Source organism: Fusarium keratoplasticum, chromosome 4 (genome assembly GCF_025433545.1).
Source record: "Fusarium keratoplasticum isolate Fu6.1 chromosome 4, whole genome shotgun sequence".
Taxonomy (NCBI): Eukaryota; Fungi; Ascomycota; class Sordariomycetes; order Hypocreales; family Nectriaceae; genus Fusarium; species Fusarium keratoplasticum.
This window is the reverse complement of record NC_070532.1, coordinates 4,658,352-4,678,144: the sequence shown is the minus strand read 5'-3', so window position 1 is coordinate 4,678,144 and position 19,793 is coordinate 4,658,352. Positions and strand designations below refer to the sequence as shown.

At 53.7% G+C, this 19,793-nt stretch overlaps 5 protein-coding genes and 1 pseudogene across 6 annotated transcripts, besides 1 other annotated feature; 3 read left to right on the top strand and 3 right to left on the bottom strand.

Annotated features, from left to right (window-relative positions):
• The first annotated feature begins 720 nt into the window (after nt 1-720).
• Nucleotides 721-3,414, top strand: NCS57_00646600 (annotated as a pseudogene). Its single transcript has 3 exons — nt 721-960; nt 1,012-1,587; nt 1,642-3,414.
• Nucleotides 721-3,414: a sequence feature.
• Nucleotides 3,415-4,140: 726 nt separating this feature from the next.
• On the bottom strand, nt 4,141-6,056 carry NCS57_00646500 (uncharacterized protein; the record flags this gene model as incomplete). Its single annotated transcript, XM_053056353.1, has 2 exons — nt 4,141-5,709; nt 5,781-6,056. The coding sequence occupies 2 exons, from the start codon at nt 6,054-6,056 to the stop codon at nt 4,141-4,143; spliced, it is 1,845 nt and encodes a 614-aa protein (XP_052915308.1).
• Nucleotides 6,057-6,632: 576 nt separating this feature from the next.
• Nucleotides 6,633-8,036, bottom strand: NCS57_00646400 (F-box domain-containing protein; the record flags this gene model as incomplete). The annotated part of the gene is made up of 1 exon (XM_053056352.1): nt 6,633-8,036. One exon carries the CDS (start codon nt 8,034-8,036, stop codon nt 6,633-6,635), a length of 1,404 nt encoding a protein of 467 aa, XP_052915307.1.
• A 2,633-nt stretch (nt 8,037-10,669) lies between these two features.
• On the top strand, nt 10,670-14,788 carry NCS57_00646300 (Chitinase; the record flags this gene model as incomplete). The annotated part of the gene is made up of 5 exons (XM_053056351.1): nt 10,670-10,794; nt 10,856-11,017; nt 11,111-11,507; nt 11,574-12,604; nt 12,724-14,788. 5 exons carry the CDS (start codon nt 10,670-10,672, stop codon nt 14,786-14,788), a joined length of 3,780 nt encoding a protein of 1,259 aa, XP_052915306.1.
• A 667-nt stretch (nt 14,789-15,455) lies between these two features.
• Nucleotides 15,456-18,431, top strand: NCS57_00646200 (NACHT domain-containing protein; the record flags this gene model as incomplete). The annotated part of the gene is made up of 1 exon (XM_053056350.1): nt 15,456-18,431. The coding sequence occupies one exon, from the start codon at nt 15,456-15,458 to the stop codon at nt 18,429-18,431; it is 2,976 nt and encodes a 991-aa protein (XP_052915305.1).
• Nucleotides 18,432-18,639: 208 nt separating this feature from the next.
• NCS57_00646100 (uncharacterized protein) lies at nt 18,640-19,512 on the bottom strand (the record flags this gene model as incomplete). The annotated part of the gene is made up of 3 exons (XM_053056349.1): nt 18,640-18,748; nt 18,795-18,876; nt 18,927-19,512. 3 exons carry the CDS (start codon nt 19,510-19,512, stop codon nt 18,640-18,642), a joined length of 777 nt encoding a protein of 258 aa, XP_052915304.1.
• Nucleotides 19,513-19,793: the final 281 nt, after the last annotated feature.

Here is a 19,793-nt window from a genome sequence, read left to right as displayed (position 1 = left end):
TTGTTGCCAGCTGAAGCTCTCTTGCTTCTGGCGGTCGGCGAGCTGCTTGCAGGGATCGCCATCTTGTGGGACAAGATGAATGGGTCGCGCTAATACCGGTGGCTTGAAGGGTGTCTCACAAGCTCTTGTCTTGGGTGCGAGTGGCCCATCTCCAAAACGCAAATTCCGACCGTCGCGGGGCTTCCTAGCCGAGAGGAACCAATTCCCCAGGGTTTGCCTGGGTTGTTCTGGACTGGCCTCGCGTTGACGCGCGCGTGCGATGCAGTAGTTAGCTATTAACCCAGGCCTGTCCCCTGAGGTGATCTCCCGCCTGGTGAATTCTCTCTTTCTTGAGATTCCCTGCGTGGCACTCGTTCCTCATCATGGAACCCCGGGCTTGACGACTGGCTTTCCAAGAGAGGCGACATGTCGGGTTTCTTTTACACCCTTTGAACCTTTGCACTTCGCCGCCCTCCCTTTTTGCCGTTCCCGACGACACGAAGCACCCTTGTCTCAACCAACAAAAAGCTACAAAGATCGCAGGCCGATTGGAAGGAGGGGACAAACCATTGAACGCCTCTCGGAGTTGAGCTCTGGGGAAGGAAAACGCCAAAAACAGATTTCGCGGCCCAGGTACGAAGGCTTGGCCTGCAAGATCCCGTTGACACGGCTGGCGACATTGCTTGTTGAGCCGCGCATTGCTTTCGCATCAATCTTTGCATCTTTTTTTTATGACCAGGGGGAGGGGAAGTCCTTGAAGACCTTTCTTACATATACGACCTGGAGGGTTTCAGCACACCCTCACAACAACACGAGGGAATCTTTCACCCAAATTTTTTTTCTTCAATGGCAGGCTCGAGGAGGAGTCCTCGCTTGAGGCAGTTCGGTGACTTTCTTGAGGCTAGAACCGATCCTCATCCTTCTGTGCAACGGTGGGATGGTGCTGCAAGGACATGTACTGACTGGGACAACATCCGCCGGGTGAGTTGGTATATACTTTTGTGGCAGTCAAAGACTAATGATGGAATATAGGACCCGGAGCTCTGGTTCAGGAACGGAAACTGCCTGGTTCACTTATATGGAAGAGGACAGTCAAGAAGAGGCCCTTCATTCAAGGTGCCCTTCTCAGCCCTGTTGGAGACACAATGTTACCCTCTCATACAGCGATTCCTCTTCTGGGAGGGCATTCAGACCCCAAATGTACGAGAACTCATCCTCTGGAGTCGAAGGAACCCCATGCGAAAAGTCGAGCTGTATATCCCACCGCCACCGACGACAGACAAGACGCAGGCATTCCACTACCACTTGGCAACTCGCAACTTTTTCGCATGGGTGTTTCGGAGATCAATGGTCGGATCAAGCCTCGGCGGCGCCCTCATCGGACTCCTTCACAGCATGCACGAGTTTCGCTCCGGCGTTGATGATAACGTGGCGGATATGATGGACTACTTTGACGAGGAGGGATACCTGGATATGGCTAATCAGCCTAACCACGCCTTGGCGATGCTGCAACTGGCAGAGTTCTTTGAGATGAAGGAGCTTTACGTCAGAGCGTTTGCTCATTGCGTTGGAATGAGTGATCGTCTTTTCAACAGTCCCAGATTTCAGGTATTACACGCTCAGTTGAAGAATGTTGGAAGCAAGCCACTGACGACCAAACAGGAACTCAGCCCTGAGTCGCGCAAACTCATTCGCAAGGGCCGGATAGAGATGGAATACCGACTGACTCAGTCGACGACCATGCTCAAGACGTTTCTCGACGACGAGCTCTCCGAGGCGCACCTGAGCGTTTCGGCTGGTGCTCTAGCTCACCTTGAGCGTTTCCGAAGCTTTCTCCTGTCGTTTTACACGACAAAGATGGGGTATTACCCACCTACTACTGTTGAACCGGATATCGACATTTTTGATCCTCGCATTTATAGGATCATGCGTGAGGATTTTGAGGCTCTTTATGACCTCTTGGTTGATGATGGGTTCACTTCTACTTCTACCATGCCCCCGACAGCTCATGGAGGCATCTGCACACTACAACTCGTGCAGTCATTTGATCTTCAACGAGACTACACCCCTCTCGAACATCCTCTCCCTCTCCTCCCCGACCTTAGCCATGGCTCCCGCCGGATGTCGTGGTTCCCTGGACGCGTCACCCTCCGGTCGGATCGCCGGGTCACGGCTCATGCGGCACTGACCAATGCGTCCAACCTGCTGAAACCGGGCGTGTCCCAGAACGACCTCGTGCGAGCCTATCGGAGATTCGAGGAGGATTCCATCATGTCGCCGAATAAAGCAGACAAGCAGGAAAAAGTGTCACTCGCTGACGCTCGCAAGGTCCGGTGGATCTTGATCTATGCCGTCTGTCAGGTTCTTCGCACTGCGACTGATGTGCCGCCTGAGGTTGAGGAGGATCGCGATGAGGCTGGTTACAGCCTCTGTATTTCTACTGATAATATTCCGCCTTGGAATACTCCTCGTGAGATGGGCCATATTCTTCGGCGGCAGACACAACTTGTTACTGGCTTTGACTGGAGTGTGCATGAGGACTCGCATATGGAGGAGTCGAGTGGCAAGATTGAGATCAAGCCCGATATTGACTATTTCGCTCTTACCCACAAGGAGCGTCCTTCCAGTCACTGTGGCTCTGGCAAGATTGAACGCCGAGCTTCGCTTCCTGCACGTCCATCAAGGTCAAACTCCGTAACCCAAGCCCTGAGCCGGTCCTCGACTATACGACGCTCTATGCGCATGTTCAAGTCATCGCCAGCCAGCACTCCTCCACAGACCGTGACGCCGCCGTCGCGACCCATGTACCACGAGATCGTCGTGCATGGGTATGGTAACGGTACCAACGACGTGAACCTGGAGTCTGAGGAGCCATATATTGATGCTACGGGCTGGCCACAGAGGAGTGACTCGACAGGGTCAAAGGAGGATGAGGTCGGAGGGGCATCTCCCGAGAGTATGGAGAGCAACGCCGACACAATCGACTCTCCTCTGGATACACCTCCGATCGTCGAGTACTACGTTGAGCCTCCTATACCCAAGGACGTCAAGGCACGACGTGAAAAGAGGCGTGATGTCATGTCCATGGTTGCGCGCTCCGTCTCCGGCCGCGTCTCCAAGCGACGCCCCATCAGCGCCCTCTTCTCCGACAGTTCCAGATACGCCGAAAACGTGGAGCACATGGTTGAGCGTCACAGCTCACTCGGGGGTAAATCCAGACGCCATAGCATGCTCCCCGACCTCCGGCGCAAAGGCGGCCTATCCCGCAGCGCCACATTGCCATCCCGCGCCGACAACGAGGGAGAGCCATATATCATGCATGAAGACTCTGACTGGGCAGTCATGCAAACATTTGTAGAGAGGGAAGACGACGAGATGTTGTCAGCCTGGGATGAATACGCAGGCCTGGGAGGATTGACGGATATGAGTCGTTGAAGTTTCTTTTACGACTGTACTTGTGCCCGCTCAGCAAGCGGTGATTTTTCCTTTTCTGTGTTGCGTGTTTTTTAATGCTTTAGCAGATACCCCCCTATTTTCTCTTATGTATGAACGACATGTCTAGACGAGATAGCTTCACTACCTGCGTTTGAGGGATGGAAATTTGCCATGATGGGTCGTATGGATTACTTTAGCGTATTTGTCTGGGATTATTCCACAAAAGATGGGATTGCTCTTTCGCATTCAGTGCTGCATGAGATATCTATTGCAATGTAATCTGTGTTAATCTGCCTCTGCTTTGTTGTCTTATGTACACTCGGCCTGGAATTTGGTCTTCTCTTGTTGACGAGATGCAACAATGGAGTTTCGGGGTTGCGAGTTCTGACTTAGCAAGATGCAGAACCCAGTTGTGCTTTAATTGGCTATTCTTGCCACCTCGCCGCCTTCCTCGCCCTGCTGACGATCACGAAGCTGCCTTTGCAAGCCGGTTGCAAGCTGCTGTTGAAGGCTGTTGTAAGTTTCTATTGAAGGCCGCCGTAAGCTATTGTTGCAAGCCGGCTGAAACCTGCCTCTGAAAGCCGTTGCAAGTTTGCTGGCCTTCGACAACGGGCCGCCGTTGGTAACTTCCCCAGCATCTACTTATATGACGAGATAATACCCCATGTTCTCGCTGAGAATAGCGGTTCTGTATTAACAGGTTGTATTAAACACTACTCTAGAGTATCAAACACCTACGCATACATAGTAATCCTTCCATAGGGCCGTACACTTGGCCCCAACAGCAGGGTTCCACTTTGCAATCTGGGCCATAGTGATCTTATAGTAATCCTGGATAGAGGCGCAGGTTGTAGTCGATTTTACTAGGTGGAATTTCTTGCAATTATTAATCATTCCCGCCTGGACAGGTGTAGGGGTTGGGTTCTCCTTTGGCGGCTGAGTTGGCGTTTGTCCGATAACGCCTACACAGACATGATAGTCCGCCCATAAGGCCGTGCATTTGGACCCAACGGCTGGGTTCCACTTGGCCAGTTGCTCCATGGTTATCTTATAGTAGTTCTGAATTGAGGCGCAAGTAGTCGTTTTCTGAACCAAGTGGAACTTGTTGCAGTTATTGACCATCCCCGTCTGAATTGGCGACGGGGTCGAGATTCCGTTGCCAGGGGTTGTGGGGGATGGCTTTGGAGGGCTCCAGCCGATGATAGAGACACAAACATAGTACTGTGCCATGAGAGACTGGCAGCTAGAACCAACGCTCGGATTCCAGGAGTAAAAGTCCTTCAAGGGAAGATTGTAATAGTTGCTAATTGAGGAGCACGTCGTTGTTGAGCTGACCAGGTGGAATTTATTACAATTCTTATGCATACTGGCCTGGATTGGAGAAGGAGTAGTAATCCCGTTGCTTGGCGTTGTCGGTGAGGGCTTCGGTGTAGTCTCAGGCTTGTAGTCGGTAGTCATGACGCAAACATAGTAGTTTGCAAGAAGTGAGCGGCAGTCTGTGCCAACAGAGGGGTTCCACTTGTAGAAGGTGGCCAGAGGCAACTTGTAGTAGTCTTGGATTGACGTACAGGTCGTTGTAGTCTTGACAAGATGAAACTTGTTGCAATTGTTGACCATGCCGTCTTGGATAGGCGAGGGCGTCTCGATGCCGTTGGTGGGAGTAGGCTTCGTCGGCGAGGGTGAATGGCCAACAACCGAGACACACACGTAGACGTCAGCCCACAGGCCTTCGCATCCGGATCCCACAGATGGGTTCCACTTGTAAAGCTCGGCCGTGGTGATGCCGTTGGCCTTGGAGATGGTGTCGCACGTCTGGCCCTGGCTGACAAAAGCGAATTTGTTGCAGTTGTCAACCATGTCGGGCTGGGTCGGCGACGGCGTCTCGATACCGTTGGTTGGGTCTGTCTTTGATGTAGTCGTGGGGCTTGGCTTGACGGTATTGGTGCCCTCTGGATCATGGCCAACGATGCTCACGCAGACATAGACCTCAGCCCAGAGCGACTCGCAGTTGGCGCCGACTGAAGGGTTCCAAGCCACCAGCTCCTTGAGCGTGATGCCGTTCTTGGTGAGGACCGTGTTGCAAGACATGCCTTTCTCCACGAAAGCAAAAGCAACACAGTTGTCTACCATGTCTGGCTGCGTGGGCGTGGGCGTCTGGACGCCCGTGGTCGGGCTGCTTCCCCCGACCGTCGTCGTCTTGGAAGGGACGCTGGTGACGGGGGGCTTATTGGCGGCCTCAACACAGTAGGACCACTCAAGAAGAAAGTTGCTGCAATCGGAAGCTAGCCCAGGGTTCTAGAATGTTTCTTGCCACATTAGCGCCGTCATCGTTGGCAAGGAAAAAGAGGAGTTCTGGTATTACGCACCCAGCGGAGAAAGTCCTCCATGCTGATGGACCAGGCGTCTGGCATGTCTTTGCATGCGATTGAGCCATCGTTGTCCCACCACCAGCTGCAGAACTTTGTCGTATCAGGGTGTGATGGGTATTTTGGTGACGTGCCCATCAACTTGATCGGGATGTTTTGAGGTGCTGTCTCGTTCTTGAACTGGCGGCGGGGGATCCATGTCGCAGCCACATCTCGAGGCAGAGACAAGAACGAAGCAACAGCCAGTTGGCCCAACGCCCAGTTGAACTTGACCATGGTGGTAGTTGGCTGCTTAGGAGAAGATGCTGACGGTGATGGTGGAAGAGACCAATAGTTTCAATTATGACAAGGCGAAGAAAATCACTCTTATAACTGAGAGGTTGTTATTCAATGATTCCATCATCAGTCGATGCTATCCGCAAGTAAGTCCTCCCCGACGGCCAAAGTACTGCTACATTCTACGTCCTGCCTAACCAGCCCCTTTGCTCGACTATCGACACCACCAACCTCGGCGACCGACTTTTCTTGAACTCATAACGACAAAAACACTCTTCCAGAGTCACCTTTCCACTTCCCACCTGTGTTGGTTGGCTGGCTGGCTGGCTGGCTCTTGGCGTTCTGTTGGTTCAGGGGTTTGTTGCATGCATTGATGGCGGCCCGCTCTCCTCCCTCCCGCAACAGCCGACTGGTTCGCCTCAAGCCTGTCTGCGGCCCCACGGTAGTTAAAAACTTATGCTTATTCTGTCCACTGATCACTGTAAAGTTCCTAAGTTCACATGTTAACTTGACGAGAGAGAGAGAGCCAACACGTTGACCCTGCTGCTTCTTGGCAGATAACCCCATTAGTAACTCCTACTCAGATTCCTCTTCCGGTTCATCCTCCGGTATGTCCTCCCTCACGTACTGCCATTCCTCCTCCGTGAACACCTGGCTGCGACAATACCCCTGTTCAGTTGGTCGGACATAGCCTTTTGGCGTTATCTCCACTGTGCTTCTCATCTCGGAGCCCTCCCGCTCCTCGGCATCTATCAATCGCATCCCTGCCTTCCTCTCGTTTAGCCACAAGATGGATGCCTTCCTGGGATACCTTTCCTTCCACTGGGCCTCGGTGAGTATACCAAGCTCCTCGTCCGAGACCCGTGTCGCATGAGGATCAATGGCCGCGGGCAGCTTTGGGCCTGTAGTCAACATCCTCCACGGGCGCCCTGCGGCAAGGTCATAAAGTGGGCTTCGGCCCAGCGCCACAAACGTTCCGCCATCGACGCGGATATACCAGGTGTACTCACTGTCGTTCAGGGGTGCAATGTGGGTGATCGGGAAGGCCCAGGTTGTGGTTCCGTTGTGACCTCTTCTGACATGACAACGTAGCAAGGTCCAATATATGTCCTTGTTAAAATCGTCACCGCGCGGAGCGGATCCCAGAACCGTGATTTCGCCTGTATCTGTCTCTTGTAACCCCACCGCGTGCTGTAGGCCTCGAATAATCGAGTCCCAGAGTGATCTAGGCGCGTGCTGGTAAGAGTACCGATCGCCGTCGCCATCGCCGTCGTGGGCACATTGTTTCCTCTCATCCATGCCCACGCAGTCAATATGGAGACTTCGGATGCACGCAAGTTTGATGGGGCGGAAAACGTCGCCTGAGTCCCACCTGCCTAGCATGGCATCACATACAGAGGCGAGGTCGATGTGAACATGATGCATGCGAGGCAGCAAGCGGCGTAAGTCCTCGCAAAGGTGCGTCGGGTCGCCATCAACCCCCCTGATCATGTCCCCATCTCCGCCTCGCGTGGCAAGCTCCAAATTCACGCAACTTGCAGGGAGTGCCTTGAGAACGGTCGAGATGGTTGACCTGAGAATCCACAATTTGAGTTTGGGCTCTCTGGGGTGTGTTGTCAGGGAGAAAGACTCAAGTGCTTCCATGTGCGCAATGACGTCTGTCGCCAGTAGAAGAATTTGTGCGTCTAACCGTTTGTATGAAGCCGTGTTCCATTCGCCATCTTTCTGAATAGGTCGGAGAGTCAAGGATCGGGTGATAGAGCGGATAGCCCGACGATCATGGCATGCCAGGAAACGGTCCATCTGATCGCCGCCAAGCAGTACCAGATCCTTATAGAGTATTGAATGCGCAACATCATGCCACACCCGGTTTACCAGTAGGCAGGAGGTGATGGCGGACCTTCCATTCGGAGAATGGCCGACGGTCCGGAGTATTCTGAACAAAAGCTCAGCCGGGATAGCTTTGATATTGGCAGTCATCTGAGGCAATTTGGCAACGTGAGTCGAGCTCGGTGTCGGAAAATGATGAACAGGGAGGGGGTGAGGTTGAAGTGAGGTTCATATGAAAAGGGTAAAGAGCTCGGAAAGTCTGGGGCCAAGCATGATTTTTAAATATCCATGTAAGTATCTTGGCGCGCTGCAAGGTGGGTAACCGTACTTCTGTCAGTGTAACGTTGCCGGAGAGAGAAGTCATGGTAAGTTGGGGGCAAACTGTCTGTTAAGAGAAGGCGCATAATAAATCAGGCCATTTACAATTAGCATACAGACATGAGAAGGAACTGGTTGCAAAAGGCCGTTTACTGGACATAGAAACAATAGAAACCAACCTAAAAGATAAAAGAAACTGCGAGACATGTACGCAAGTGGGGTGAACTCTAGCAAAGTAAAGAAGAAAGTTGAAATACTAAGAAGCCAATAGATATATATAGGATAGAGAGTTGCTCTAACTACCTAGGAGGTTATAGCTAAATACACTTCGTCCACTTGCGATCCTGTAAATGATTTCTATAAACTTCCTTATAAGATAAGCGTTCCTCAAGAGCACTTCCCGAAATTCGGCTGGCTTTGTAATGCACACACATCAGCTGTCAGAACAAAGAGACTTTTTTCTTTTCGAGGTCATGACTTACCAGCCTAGATATTTGTCGCAGTGATACTCAGTATCTCCACAGTAACCAGCAGCCGAACAGCAGTCACCGAACTTGGATCCCTTGCACGTCAACTTGGCTTTATACGCACATGTTCCATCCTTGGAGACTGAGCCCGGCATCTGTGTCACCGAAGGCTTGGCACTTGCAGACGTAGTTGTCTCTGTGCCGGAGCAATCACCGTACTGACAGCCGGCGCCACAAGACACAGTGTCGTTGCCGCAGCTAATGTAAATCAATCAATTAGCCACACGCGAATCATCATTGGACCTCAGAATACCCACGTCCCGTCCCTTGAACAGCAGAGGCCGAACTTGGGAGGGCATGGGACGTAGTCGACTGAACGCCCACATCGGCCGTCTGTCGACCACGGTCCTCCGCCTAGACAGGCACCCTCCTGACAGTTTCCGATGCCGCAGAACTTCTCGCCGGAACCACATCTGCCCGCAGAAATTGATCAGTAAGCCAAAGTAGAGCTAGATGGGGGACGACACACTTCCCGTCAGCTCCACAGCAGTCACCAAAGTCACTGCCGACGCAGGTCTTGGAGAAGTCGATTTCGCGGCCACATGTACCATCTTCGGTAGCATTTACTGCCACATCGATATCTTTGAAAAATAAGTCTTTTTTAATACTTGTCTTTGGGTCGTCGGTCAGGGGGGACTAACATGGTGCCACGCAGTAGGTCTCTCCGGGCTTGAAACCATCGCATGCCTCGCCAATACTGGGGTTGGCAAGCATGAACTCTTCCAGAGTCAAGTCAAACTGGGCGAGCAAATCGTCACATCCCGTCCAGACATCGGTTGTGAAGTTCATGCGACACGGTTGAGCACCGCCGCCACTAGGTGCCTGGCGAGAGTAGAGGAACGACAGACCATCAGTCAGAGGCGAGCAGACCGCATTGTTGATGGCCAGCAAGGAGAAAACTAGGAAGCATCGAGATGCCATGATGAGTATCTTGAAGCAAAGCAAAGGGCTTCAATGGTTTGTTTACGATAGTCAATGCAAGAGAAAGAAGGATGAATCATGAAGAACGAATAGATACGGGACAATGGAAACTACCCTTTCACAGCCATGTACGACGAGCTCACCCCGGTTTGATCAGATGTTTAAGATAAACAGGGGCATCTCTGACCAGCCTTGGCTCTTGATACCCCGTCTGTGGGTTGATTCTTTTGGCTGTAAACCCTCGATATCTAGTTCCGCTGATCGAAACCAATCGGCACACCTCTTGCCTTTCTCCATAGACCGGGGGGAGGTCAGAATCCAAGGGGCGTCAGAGATGCCTGTGTTTATCTTATGACATGCATGGTACTTTTGGCCGATCTAATTTTCCTATCTCGCCACCATCTCCGATGCAACACGCTGTGCTGTTGGCTTGGCAGGGACACTTTGTTCAAGCGGCTCGGCCATGCTACGCTATGTTATATCACCCCTGTTGGTGCGTAGTAGCAACAGTTGGTCGTATGTTATGAATGATGAGGTTGTAGTCAAGTCACTTTTCCAAACAGTACGTTCCCTGAGTCTATGATAACCAGCGGTCAAAGGTATGGGGTCAAAGATCGAGGGATAAAAACATGGTGATCCCTTCACTATGTAATGCTTGATCTCCTGCAAAGGGACTATTTCCGTGTGTGTGTGTGTGTCATTGAGATGGCACAGATGAGGCCCACCATGCTGCTTTTTTCAAACACCTCTCGCAGTCTGGCTCTCCTGGTATTATCATGGCTGGCATTGTTGTCGCCGTTGGCGCAGTGTCAGGTATCTACTGTCAATGGACAGGCCATGCATTCAGGAACCCCGGTGCGGCAGAATCCGCATGGTATACCTACTTTGATATACAACTGCGCGAAAGTGCCAGCATTGTGCGAGAATGTCCATAAGCAATACCCTCTAAACACTTACACGCATTCGACAACCAACGCCGCTGGCGTCGCCGTACCGGTTGCCACGGGCTACAGCACGATGCAAGGCCGCACGCACCTCCTCCTACACTTTGACAGGGCTGGAAATTCTCAGAATCGGAGAGGCGTGGCTTGTGGCTCAGGGTGGAAGAAAGTGCACAGTTGCCCTGAGTCTGATCAGCCAGAGTATGTGCTTCGTGGCGTATCTGCAACAGGAGACCTTCGCTGACAACCTGTGGCGATATAGCACCGTTCCCGCGGGGGCCATGCTGGGAGAAGGATCGTTTCCCCCCGCTAGATGGAACCCAAACGGCCTCAAGCTCGGCGACCCAGGGTACAACAGAATTGCCAATAGCGTTGGCCAATTTGCTGGAATGATGTGGACCTGCGATGAATTTCCCTTTGCCAGGTAACGAATCTCCCCCCGAAGCCCGATTACTCAGCTGGTGACCTTCGTCATCTTATAACCTGAGACTTTAACTGATACTTACTTCTCTGGCAGTTCTGTAGAAGGGGGCTCAGGAGCGCGGACATACTGCACTCCTCAGCACGCAGCGTGCGGCGGTACGAAGGGTTTGCCTGTCGGGGTACAACTTGTCCACTCGGAACAAGACTTTCAGAGCAATGCTCTGTCCAGTCTGCGGTCAAGTGTGTTCCACAAGTCCGAGGTTGGTGTATATCGGTATCACTTCAAGACGAAATTCAACACGGAGCGGAAGGGTGCTGCGCTAGAAGTCGAGTGGTACACAGAGTCCGGTGATCATTGGAGTATTTGGGGCCAGGTATCGAAACGCTCTATTGAAGAACGTGACGCCCGATCTGGGGTTATCCGGGTGGTTGATGGCATTTACAGCAACGGCACTGTAGGACGGACGTATGAGATGATACACAAGGACGAGGTAACTATGCTTCCCACGCGGATATCGGGGAAAACGTGACGATGCTGATCATGTCCGATGTTCTAGTACAGGGTGCTTCGCAGATCGTGGGATGAATATCTCGGCAAGAATGACTCGGCAGTGAAGCCCCAACAAGGGGACACGACGCAGCCATTGGCACAGATGGGCACCCGAGATGTCGATGAGGAGATAAAGCTCAGTCGTATCTGGCTGGAGGCGTCAGGCAACGGTACCAACCCGGCTCGGCAGGGGTACGAGGCTCTGGCTGAGCCTCCACCGCTACCTATTCTCGAGATAGCCCAAGACTTTGTGGAAGAGCAAAAGGAAGACAAACCTGCAGAGGAGCCTTACATTGTGCGTGCCGTCGAAGCGAGCGACGGCACCGAGAATTCCACCTCCACCGCCGAAGACGGCAAAACGCTGGCACCAAGACATGAGGAGACGGCAGGCTGGATGTTCCGTCGTCAGTCACAGCGCCAGTGCGACCGCGCGACGCCATGCCCCGATGGTAGCTGCTGCAGCAACAAGGGCCGATGCGGATACGGTGACGACATCTGTGGCCCCAAGGTCTGCGTGTCCAACTGCGAGGCCACGGCTCTCTGTGGCAAGGACAGCCTGGGAGGCAAAGTCAAGTGTCCGCTCAACGTCTGCTGCAGCGCCTACGGATACTGCGGCGTCGAGAATGACTTCTGCGAGAGCGCCGGCAAGGACGCCCCCTGTCAGAAGGGCTTCGGCAGCTGCAACAAGATCGATCCCCCATCCTGCGGGGGACGCTCAGCGTTCGCAAGAAGCATCGGCTACTATCAGTTTGCCAACGTGCGCGAGAGGCAATGCAATCGGATCTCGCCCAAGCAGATCCGCACTGAGGGCTTCACCCACCTGTATGGTGCGTTTGCAACCATCGACCCCAACACCTTTGCCGTGAAGCCGTGGCATGAAGACGACGTCACTCTGTATAAGGAATTCACGGCTCTTAAGAAGAAAGGACTCAAGACGTGGATCGCCATTGGAGGCTGGACCTTTAATGACCCTGGCGCGACACGCACTACCTTTAGCGACTTGGCTGCGAATTCTGGGCGGCGAGCACGATTCATCAAGTCTGTGGCTAGCTTTCTCGAGGAACACGGTTTCCAAGGCGTGGAACTGGACTGGGAATAGTAAGTCAGAATCATTTTTTGCGTCCTGCGGTGCGAAAACTGACCATAGAAAACTGCAGTCCCGGAGCCCCTGATCGTGGTGGCCGCAAGGAAGATACAGACAACTACGTATCTCTCCTGAAGGAAATGCGTGCCGCATTCGGCACCAAGTGCGGGATCAGCGTAGCCATCCCTACAAGCTACTGGTACCTGCGATGGTTCAAGCCCAAGGAGATGGAGCCTTATGTCGACTACTTTGGCGTCATGACGTACGACCTCCATGGGCCCTGGGACGAGGACGTCAAGCAGATTGGCAGCGTCATCCTGGGTCACACAAATGTACCGGAAATTGCAAACTGGTCTCTACCGCTCTACTACGACGGCATCGACCCGGCCAAGCTCAACATGGGCCTTGCCTACTACGCTCGCGGCTACACCGTCGCCGACTCCAACTGCAACGGTGTCGGGTGTAAATGGTCCAGCACCAGCCGTCCAGCGCCCTGCACCAACTTTGGCGGCGTCATGTCGCTCGAGGAGATCGAGAGGATGGTCAAGGAGGAGCCAGGCATGTCACCGAGGTTGCTGGCCAAGGACATGATGATGGAGCTCAAGTTCGGCGACCAGTGGATCGGCTATGACAACGAGGACACGATCCAGATGAAGAAGCGCTGGGCGAGCAGCCGATGCTTTGGCGGCACCATGGTCTGGAGCGTCGACATGTACTCGGGCTCCGGCAGCGGGGACACCCCAGACGATGGAGGCTCCGGGGAATCCGTCGATCCAGGTGGCAACCAGGGTGACGGCTCTGGTCTCATATATATCGACCCAGAGATCTGGGACGAGGAGGAACCCGAGGTGAGATGCCAGCCGCCATGCACCATGGTGCTGCCGCCGTCGTCCCTCAAGAAGCCCATCACCCTGACCCTCCCTCCCTACGAGACCTCGCTTGACGTCGCCTGGAGCGGCACGGATGGCTGGCACAGCACCATTCAAAAGACGACTCTGACCATACCTGTCGTTACCATCACCACCGTCGACGTCTGGCACGTCACAGTGCGGGATAGGCGAGCCGATTCCACCACCATCTGGTCAACGTTCGATGTCACACCAAGCATCAGGCTGCCGACCTTTATCATCACCAACAGGTTGCCCGAGACTACCCAGGACGGTGTTACTCAACCCCCAGGGACCAGAACCATCACCCCTCCGCCATATCCTTGGACTTATACGCCTCCAGATCCGCCAAGGGCGAAGCCTACTTCCAACACACCTGGCGGAGATGATGATGACGACGGCGGCGATGAAGACGACAATGTTATACCACCGCCTCCCGCCGTGACTTGGCGTCCCGGGAAATCCGGTCCTATATGCAAGAAGAACTGCGGCAAGCCTTGCCGCACATTCTGCTCCTTCCCCTGCCTCCTCAACTGTCCGGACGGGGGCAAAGACTTCCCGGACCCGAGGAACCCCAAGCCGCCCGTCCCTCCCAGACCGCAACCGACGGGGGCACCAACGCCGACGGTAAAGCCGACGGTGCCCAAGGATCTACCGACGCCAGGCGCGCCGCCAGAGAACAAGGACCACGAGAACGACGAGCAGCAGTGCGCCCTCGAGTTCGACCTCCCGCTGCCCACGTGGCGCGACCCGGACGGCACCACGAGCGTCAAGCCCAAGCCAACGCCGCCCAAGCCCTCCCCCAAACCGAACCCGGAGCCCCCGTCTCCCAACCCGGACACCGAGGAGGTGGACTGCTACAACGGCGGGCAGTTCATCAACCGCGGCCTGGCCATAGAGGCGCTCGAGTACTTCTGCGACCGCTTCGAGGGCCGAGTCCTGGACGCCACGCGGCCAGAGACGGAGCGCACCCTCATGTGCAAGCACGGCGTCCACTGCATCCCCACCGGCAAGGGGTGCTTCGTCGACGTCCTGATGAGCGTCACCGTCAAGAACGGGTGTCGTTTCACCGTGGGCAGCAAGGGGGCCAAGTCTGAGTGTGGTCGCATCCTGAGACGCATGATTGACGAGTGCGATACGTCTTCGACGCAGTTTAAGCAGGGCGGCAAGCTGAGCAGCAATTGTGCGGATTGGAGGTTTGATCCCAATAACAGGTGGAACCCGAGTTCGAAGGATCAGTGTTCAAGTTAACTACTTAGATAGAGTATGAAGAAAATATGATACGGCCACAACTTGTCTGAGGCCTACAGGGTCATTGTTTTATCTATTCCCTTACTAAATCGTTCCAGTCATCGTTTCCTTCCAAATGATAGCATCTTCGTATAGTTTAGTATATTCAGCGTTATCGACTTCCTACTTACGGTGTCTAATTGCTGGATATTTATCAACATTCCCTTAGATAAAGTCTCTGTTAATTGTTTGTTACCTTTCTGCTGAGATGGGCGAACAACCCTGCGTTGAATGCCCGCCCAAGTCGCCAAGGCAAACATTTGCACCTATCCCAATGGCTATTGTTTGTCCTTACCTCGCTCGCTACATCAAGTATGGAATGGATAACCCTTCAATCTCCCCTATATGAGATGTAATATGACAATTAACATGAACTAAGGCCCTGTCCGATGACCAAGGCTGATTCAAACTGGCTGCAGGAATGGAAGGCGAACCACCATGAAAAAGGCAACCACCATATGAAATATTTTTGACGAATAATACCCCAGACGGCTAGCTTACCTACTCGGCTGGGCAAGGTGAATGCTGGTCTGGTAGGTGCGCCTGAAAACTGCCTCGTCAAAAGATCCAGGGCTTTCACAGCCTGATCCCAACATGCGCTCCTTCATCATCCTACCAACACGGCCTCATGGACCCAATCTCGGCTCTTAGCCTGGTAGCCAACATCTTCCAGGTCATCGGCTTCACCAACGATGTCATCACAATCTCCAAGCAGATTTACGACGCCGGGAGTCCTGCGGGCCTCTCTGAGCTTGAGCAGATTGCGATTGATGCGCTGAGAACGGCTGACGATATCACAAAGCGTCTCGCCGGATGCAGCACCGCGCTCCCGGGCTCTGAAGATTCGGTGCTACTGCGTCTAGGTCAGGACATTATACTTATTGCCCAAGAGTTGAAGCTCCTCTTGGAGAAGTTACGAGCTATGGGCGCTGGCGGGAAGCCTTGGCACACTCTTCACCAAACCCTCATGACCATCTGGAAGAGAGATGATATTGAAAAACTCGAGAAGAGACTGGTTGCTGTCAGGGGAGAGCTTCAGTTTCACGGTGTTGCCTTGATCCAGAAGAAACTTGACCAGCACTCTCTCCAGCTCCAAGATGTGGTTGCTCAGCTCGACGACCACGCCCAGGCCGTCATCCCACAGCTGTTTGGCCAGCTTGACAAGATCAAGGTGCAGAACGACACCATAATCGATAATCAGATGAACGGCGAAACAGTAGCATCCCGCCGACACGAAGAACTAATGGGTGCTGTCAAGGGAGCAATGTATCAGCCTGGTCAACCTTTGCTATTAAACAAGAGAGTGTCTCGCAAGATGAGAGAAACTGCGCAGAAAAAGATCCTGGTGTCGTTATGGTTTGCTACAATGCAAGACCGGGAGGATACGATACACGAGGCCAACCGCAGGACATACGAGTGGCTCTTTTGCGACCCTGTCGCGGAGCAGAAGCCTTGGGACAACTTCCGCAACTTTCTCTCTGACGATGCGGATATCTATTGGATCACTGGCAAGGCTGGGTCTGGGAAGAGTACTCTGACCAAGTTTGCCACCCACCACCGCGAGACTTCTGAGGCTTTGTTGCGATGGGCAGCTGGGAAGCCTCTGAACATGGCGTGCTTCTACTTTTACTACAAAGGCACCAAGCTGGAAAAGTCAGAGGCTGGTGTGCTGAGGTCGCTCCTCCATCAAATACTGTTCAAGCGGCGCGAGCTCATCAAATTTGCTTTCCCTGAGCGCTTCGAAGCTTTTCGCTTTGGCCAGAATGGGGACAGGAGCTTTGAGCCAACGTACTGGGAGCTGAAGAGGGCGTTGGAGGCACTGTTGAAGAGTTGCCCAAATGAGCGATTCTTCTTTAGCGTTGATGGCCTTGATGAGTACGACGCGAACAATCATCAGATGGGTGAGCTAGTAGATGTGTTCAAGGCGCTCTCAAAGCTTCCCAACGTCAAGTTTCTTCTCACGAGCCGTCCCTGGGTTGTCTTTGAGGAACGCCTAGCTGGATACCCGAGGCTTCGCCTTCATGAGCTCACACGGCCCGATATTGCGAGTTTCGTGGACCAGCGGATCAGTGAGCACCAGTCCTCACGGACAACGATGAGCGATGATACTTCAGTCATTAGTTTTCTGAAGGAAGAGATAGTAGAGAACTCTGCTGGCGTCTTTCTGTGGGTATATCTCGTTGTGCGGTCCCTGCTCGAGGGTCTCAACAACGGGGACTCTGTCGACGAGCTGCGTCAGCGCATCCTCGAGCTTCCGACAGATCTTGAAGACCTTTATCTGTACATGTGGGTCAGAATACTCGAAAGATACAAACCACAAGTCTCTCGTCTCCTGCGGATCTTGTCTTTTGGATCGTCCGAGGGAGCTCGTACCAGCTTGCTGGGTTTGGCCCTGGTAGAGGAGATCGACGAGGAGGCCGTCTTTGCCCTGCCGGTGGCACCGCTCGATAAGGAACAAGCCCATCGCTGGATGAATACTATGGAAGCCCGTATAGCTGGCCGCTGCCTCGGCCTTATTGAAGTGCAGCGTGTTAAGAGAGTCCAGGTCAACGAGGAAAGGGTAACGTGGAGCACGGACTGCTACCAGAACAGCACCGAGGACGAGCTTGGAAACCCGTTTGTCACGTTTATCCATCGATCCGTGTTTGAGTTTGTCTCATCGCCTGAGGTCTGCATCAAGCTGGAGGAGGCCACGGGCGCATCGGCTGGGAGATCTGGGGATGTCTTCCATGCAGAGACTGCCATGCTTCGTATGCTGGTTCTTCGAATCAAGACGTTTGCAGAGGAAGGTTTTAAGAAGGACGCTGATGAGAACATTGTGTTCCCTGCGGCTCTCGAGAGATTGGTCTATTACGCCCTGACCACGTGTCGACAGGCCGAGAAGGCGTCAGGTAAAGCCCAGAGTCGTTTGATAGCGGAGCTGGACAAGATCATGACGCATCTGTACAAGAATGCGTATAACAGGCTCGGCAGATATCACTGGAGCAACACTCTACGTCTGCTAGGTGAAGCTGGTACGCACGGTATGGTGTCAGTGGAACAGCTAAAGCTGAGCCAGAGCAGCATGCTATCCCTGGCCGTACGATTTGGTCTCGTCCACTATGTTAAGGAGAATGAATCGGTCAGCAAGTCGGTAAACAGCAAATCTGGAAGGCCACTGCTGGATTACGCGTTGAGGCCTGGCTGCAAAGCTCTCAGACGCAACCGCGAGAAGAACCTGGGGCTTCATCGGTCCTCGGAAATGGTGTCCTTCCTTCTTGAGAAAGGCGCCAGGCCTAGTGAGAAGTTCTGCGGGAAGCAGTTGATGGAGCATTTCGTATGGGACCTGGAAGAGGACCCGGGCAAGAACGAGACTGCAAAGATCATTGTGCTGCTGCTCCCGTACGTGCGGGAATGCAGGCTGGGAGGCCCGTCCTTGATGATGTTGAGAGATACCCTGAACACCGCCCCACGCGGGCGAGAGATGGAGGAGGATACTGAGAACGCGGTGCAGATCCTGCATAGACTCTACCTCGAGGCGAGCCTGGACCCAATGCAGGGTATGGAGGAGAGGCTAATGCAGGATCATTTTGTCAAGCGTCTTTTATCTTGTTTCAGAGGCTGAGAGGGCCTCAGTACCCAGCATGAGGATTTGGATACGTGACAATTTAGCTCGGGCGTTTGAGGAGTAGGAAATCATTAATTATTGAAACTTGGATAGGGTATCAATTGCTCAAGGCTCCCGGTCGCGCTTCATAACTCATGCCTCATGGTCGGTTCATCATCTTACAGCCCGACTCGATCAATGAATGGAAAATAGACCCATCACAAGCTTACTCCAAGCTTTTCTTGGCAGATTGGCCAGAGGCCATGGACAGGCCGTCGAGGATGTTATTCCCAAACACCCAGATCATGTAAGCTGGGAGGATGAGCCAGAAGCCGCTGCAGAGGATTAGTATTGTGGGGTGACACAGGTAGAGAGACTTACTTGGGGAGCATCCAGAGGTAGACGATGTCGAGCGGTGTGTTGTGGCCGATATTATCGAAACCGCTGTAGTATTCATTGGCCCCTCGTGTTCAGTCAGTAACATGACCCTCAATGCATTATGGCATCACTCACAGTACAGGACCGTCTTGCTCAGCGTCATGACAGCCGCGCTGAAGCCAATCAACACAGCCAAGGCGCCGTCACGGCCACTGAGCGTCCTCCTCGCAGCCCCATCCATCGACCTGCTGTCGGCGCGCGTCCAGACAAGCCACAGGTAGACCACGTACATCAGCGACTCGACGACGTTGAGGGCGCTCTGGGCGCCGGTGAATCCGTTGTGCGCATCCCAAGACTTGAAGCCGTATACGTGATCGACCTTGCCGTATAGCTCGTACGGCACCCACAGCGGCCAGTGGAGGTTTCCGCCAGGCATGGTGCGGGGGCGACCCAGGACGTAACCCGTGTCCCATGCGACGAGGGGAACCGACACAGCGAGCCAGAGGAGGGTGATCTTGGAGGGCGTGTGCCGCCATGTCGCGGATGGGACATTCTCGATCGAGACGCGGCGCTTCTTGGACGTCGTGTTGGCTGTGGTTCGAGGTGCCCGCTTGCGTGTTGTCGACGGCGTTACTGGGGCAAAGTCCGGGGGAGGAGGAGATGGGGAGAGGGATTCGGGAGCGGCGCTTGCTGCGCGGGAGGTGGCTCGGGTTGTGACCATTGTGAAGCTGTCGAGGAGGATGATTGATGCGTCGAAGGAGAGAATGATGCAGTTGAGGAGAAAAAGTAAACAAGGTGATCCCAAACAGGGGGAGCCCAGTTTAAACAACAACAACCCCTCGGAGGAGCAGCCCGGGTTCCGTTCGTGATGGGTTTCCCAAAAAGGCAACTGCCAAAAGGTCCCTTCCACTGACCAAGAGGCCAGATGCCGTCAGCACTGTAAAGTGCCTGACATCCGCTGCAGCTTTGGGTGAGTGGGCGCTGGGGTCTAGTGGACTCGGC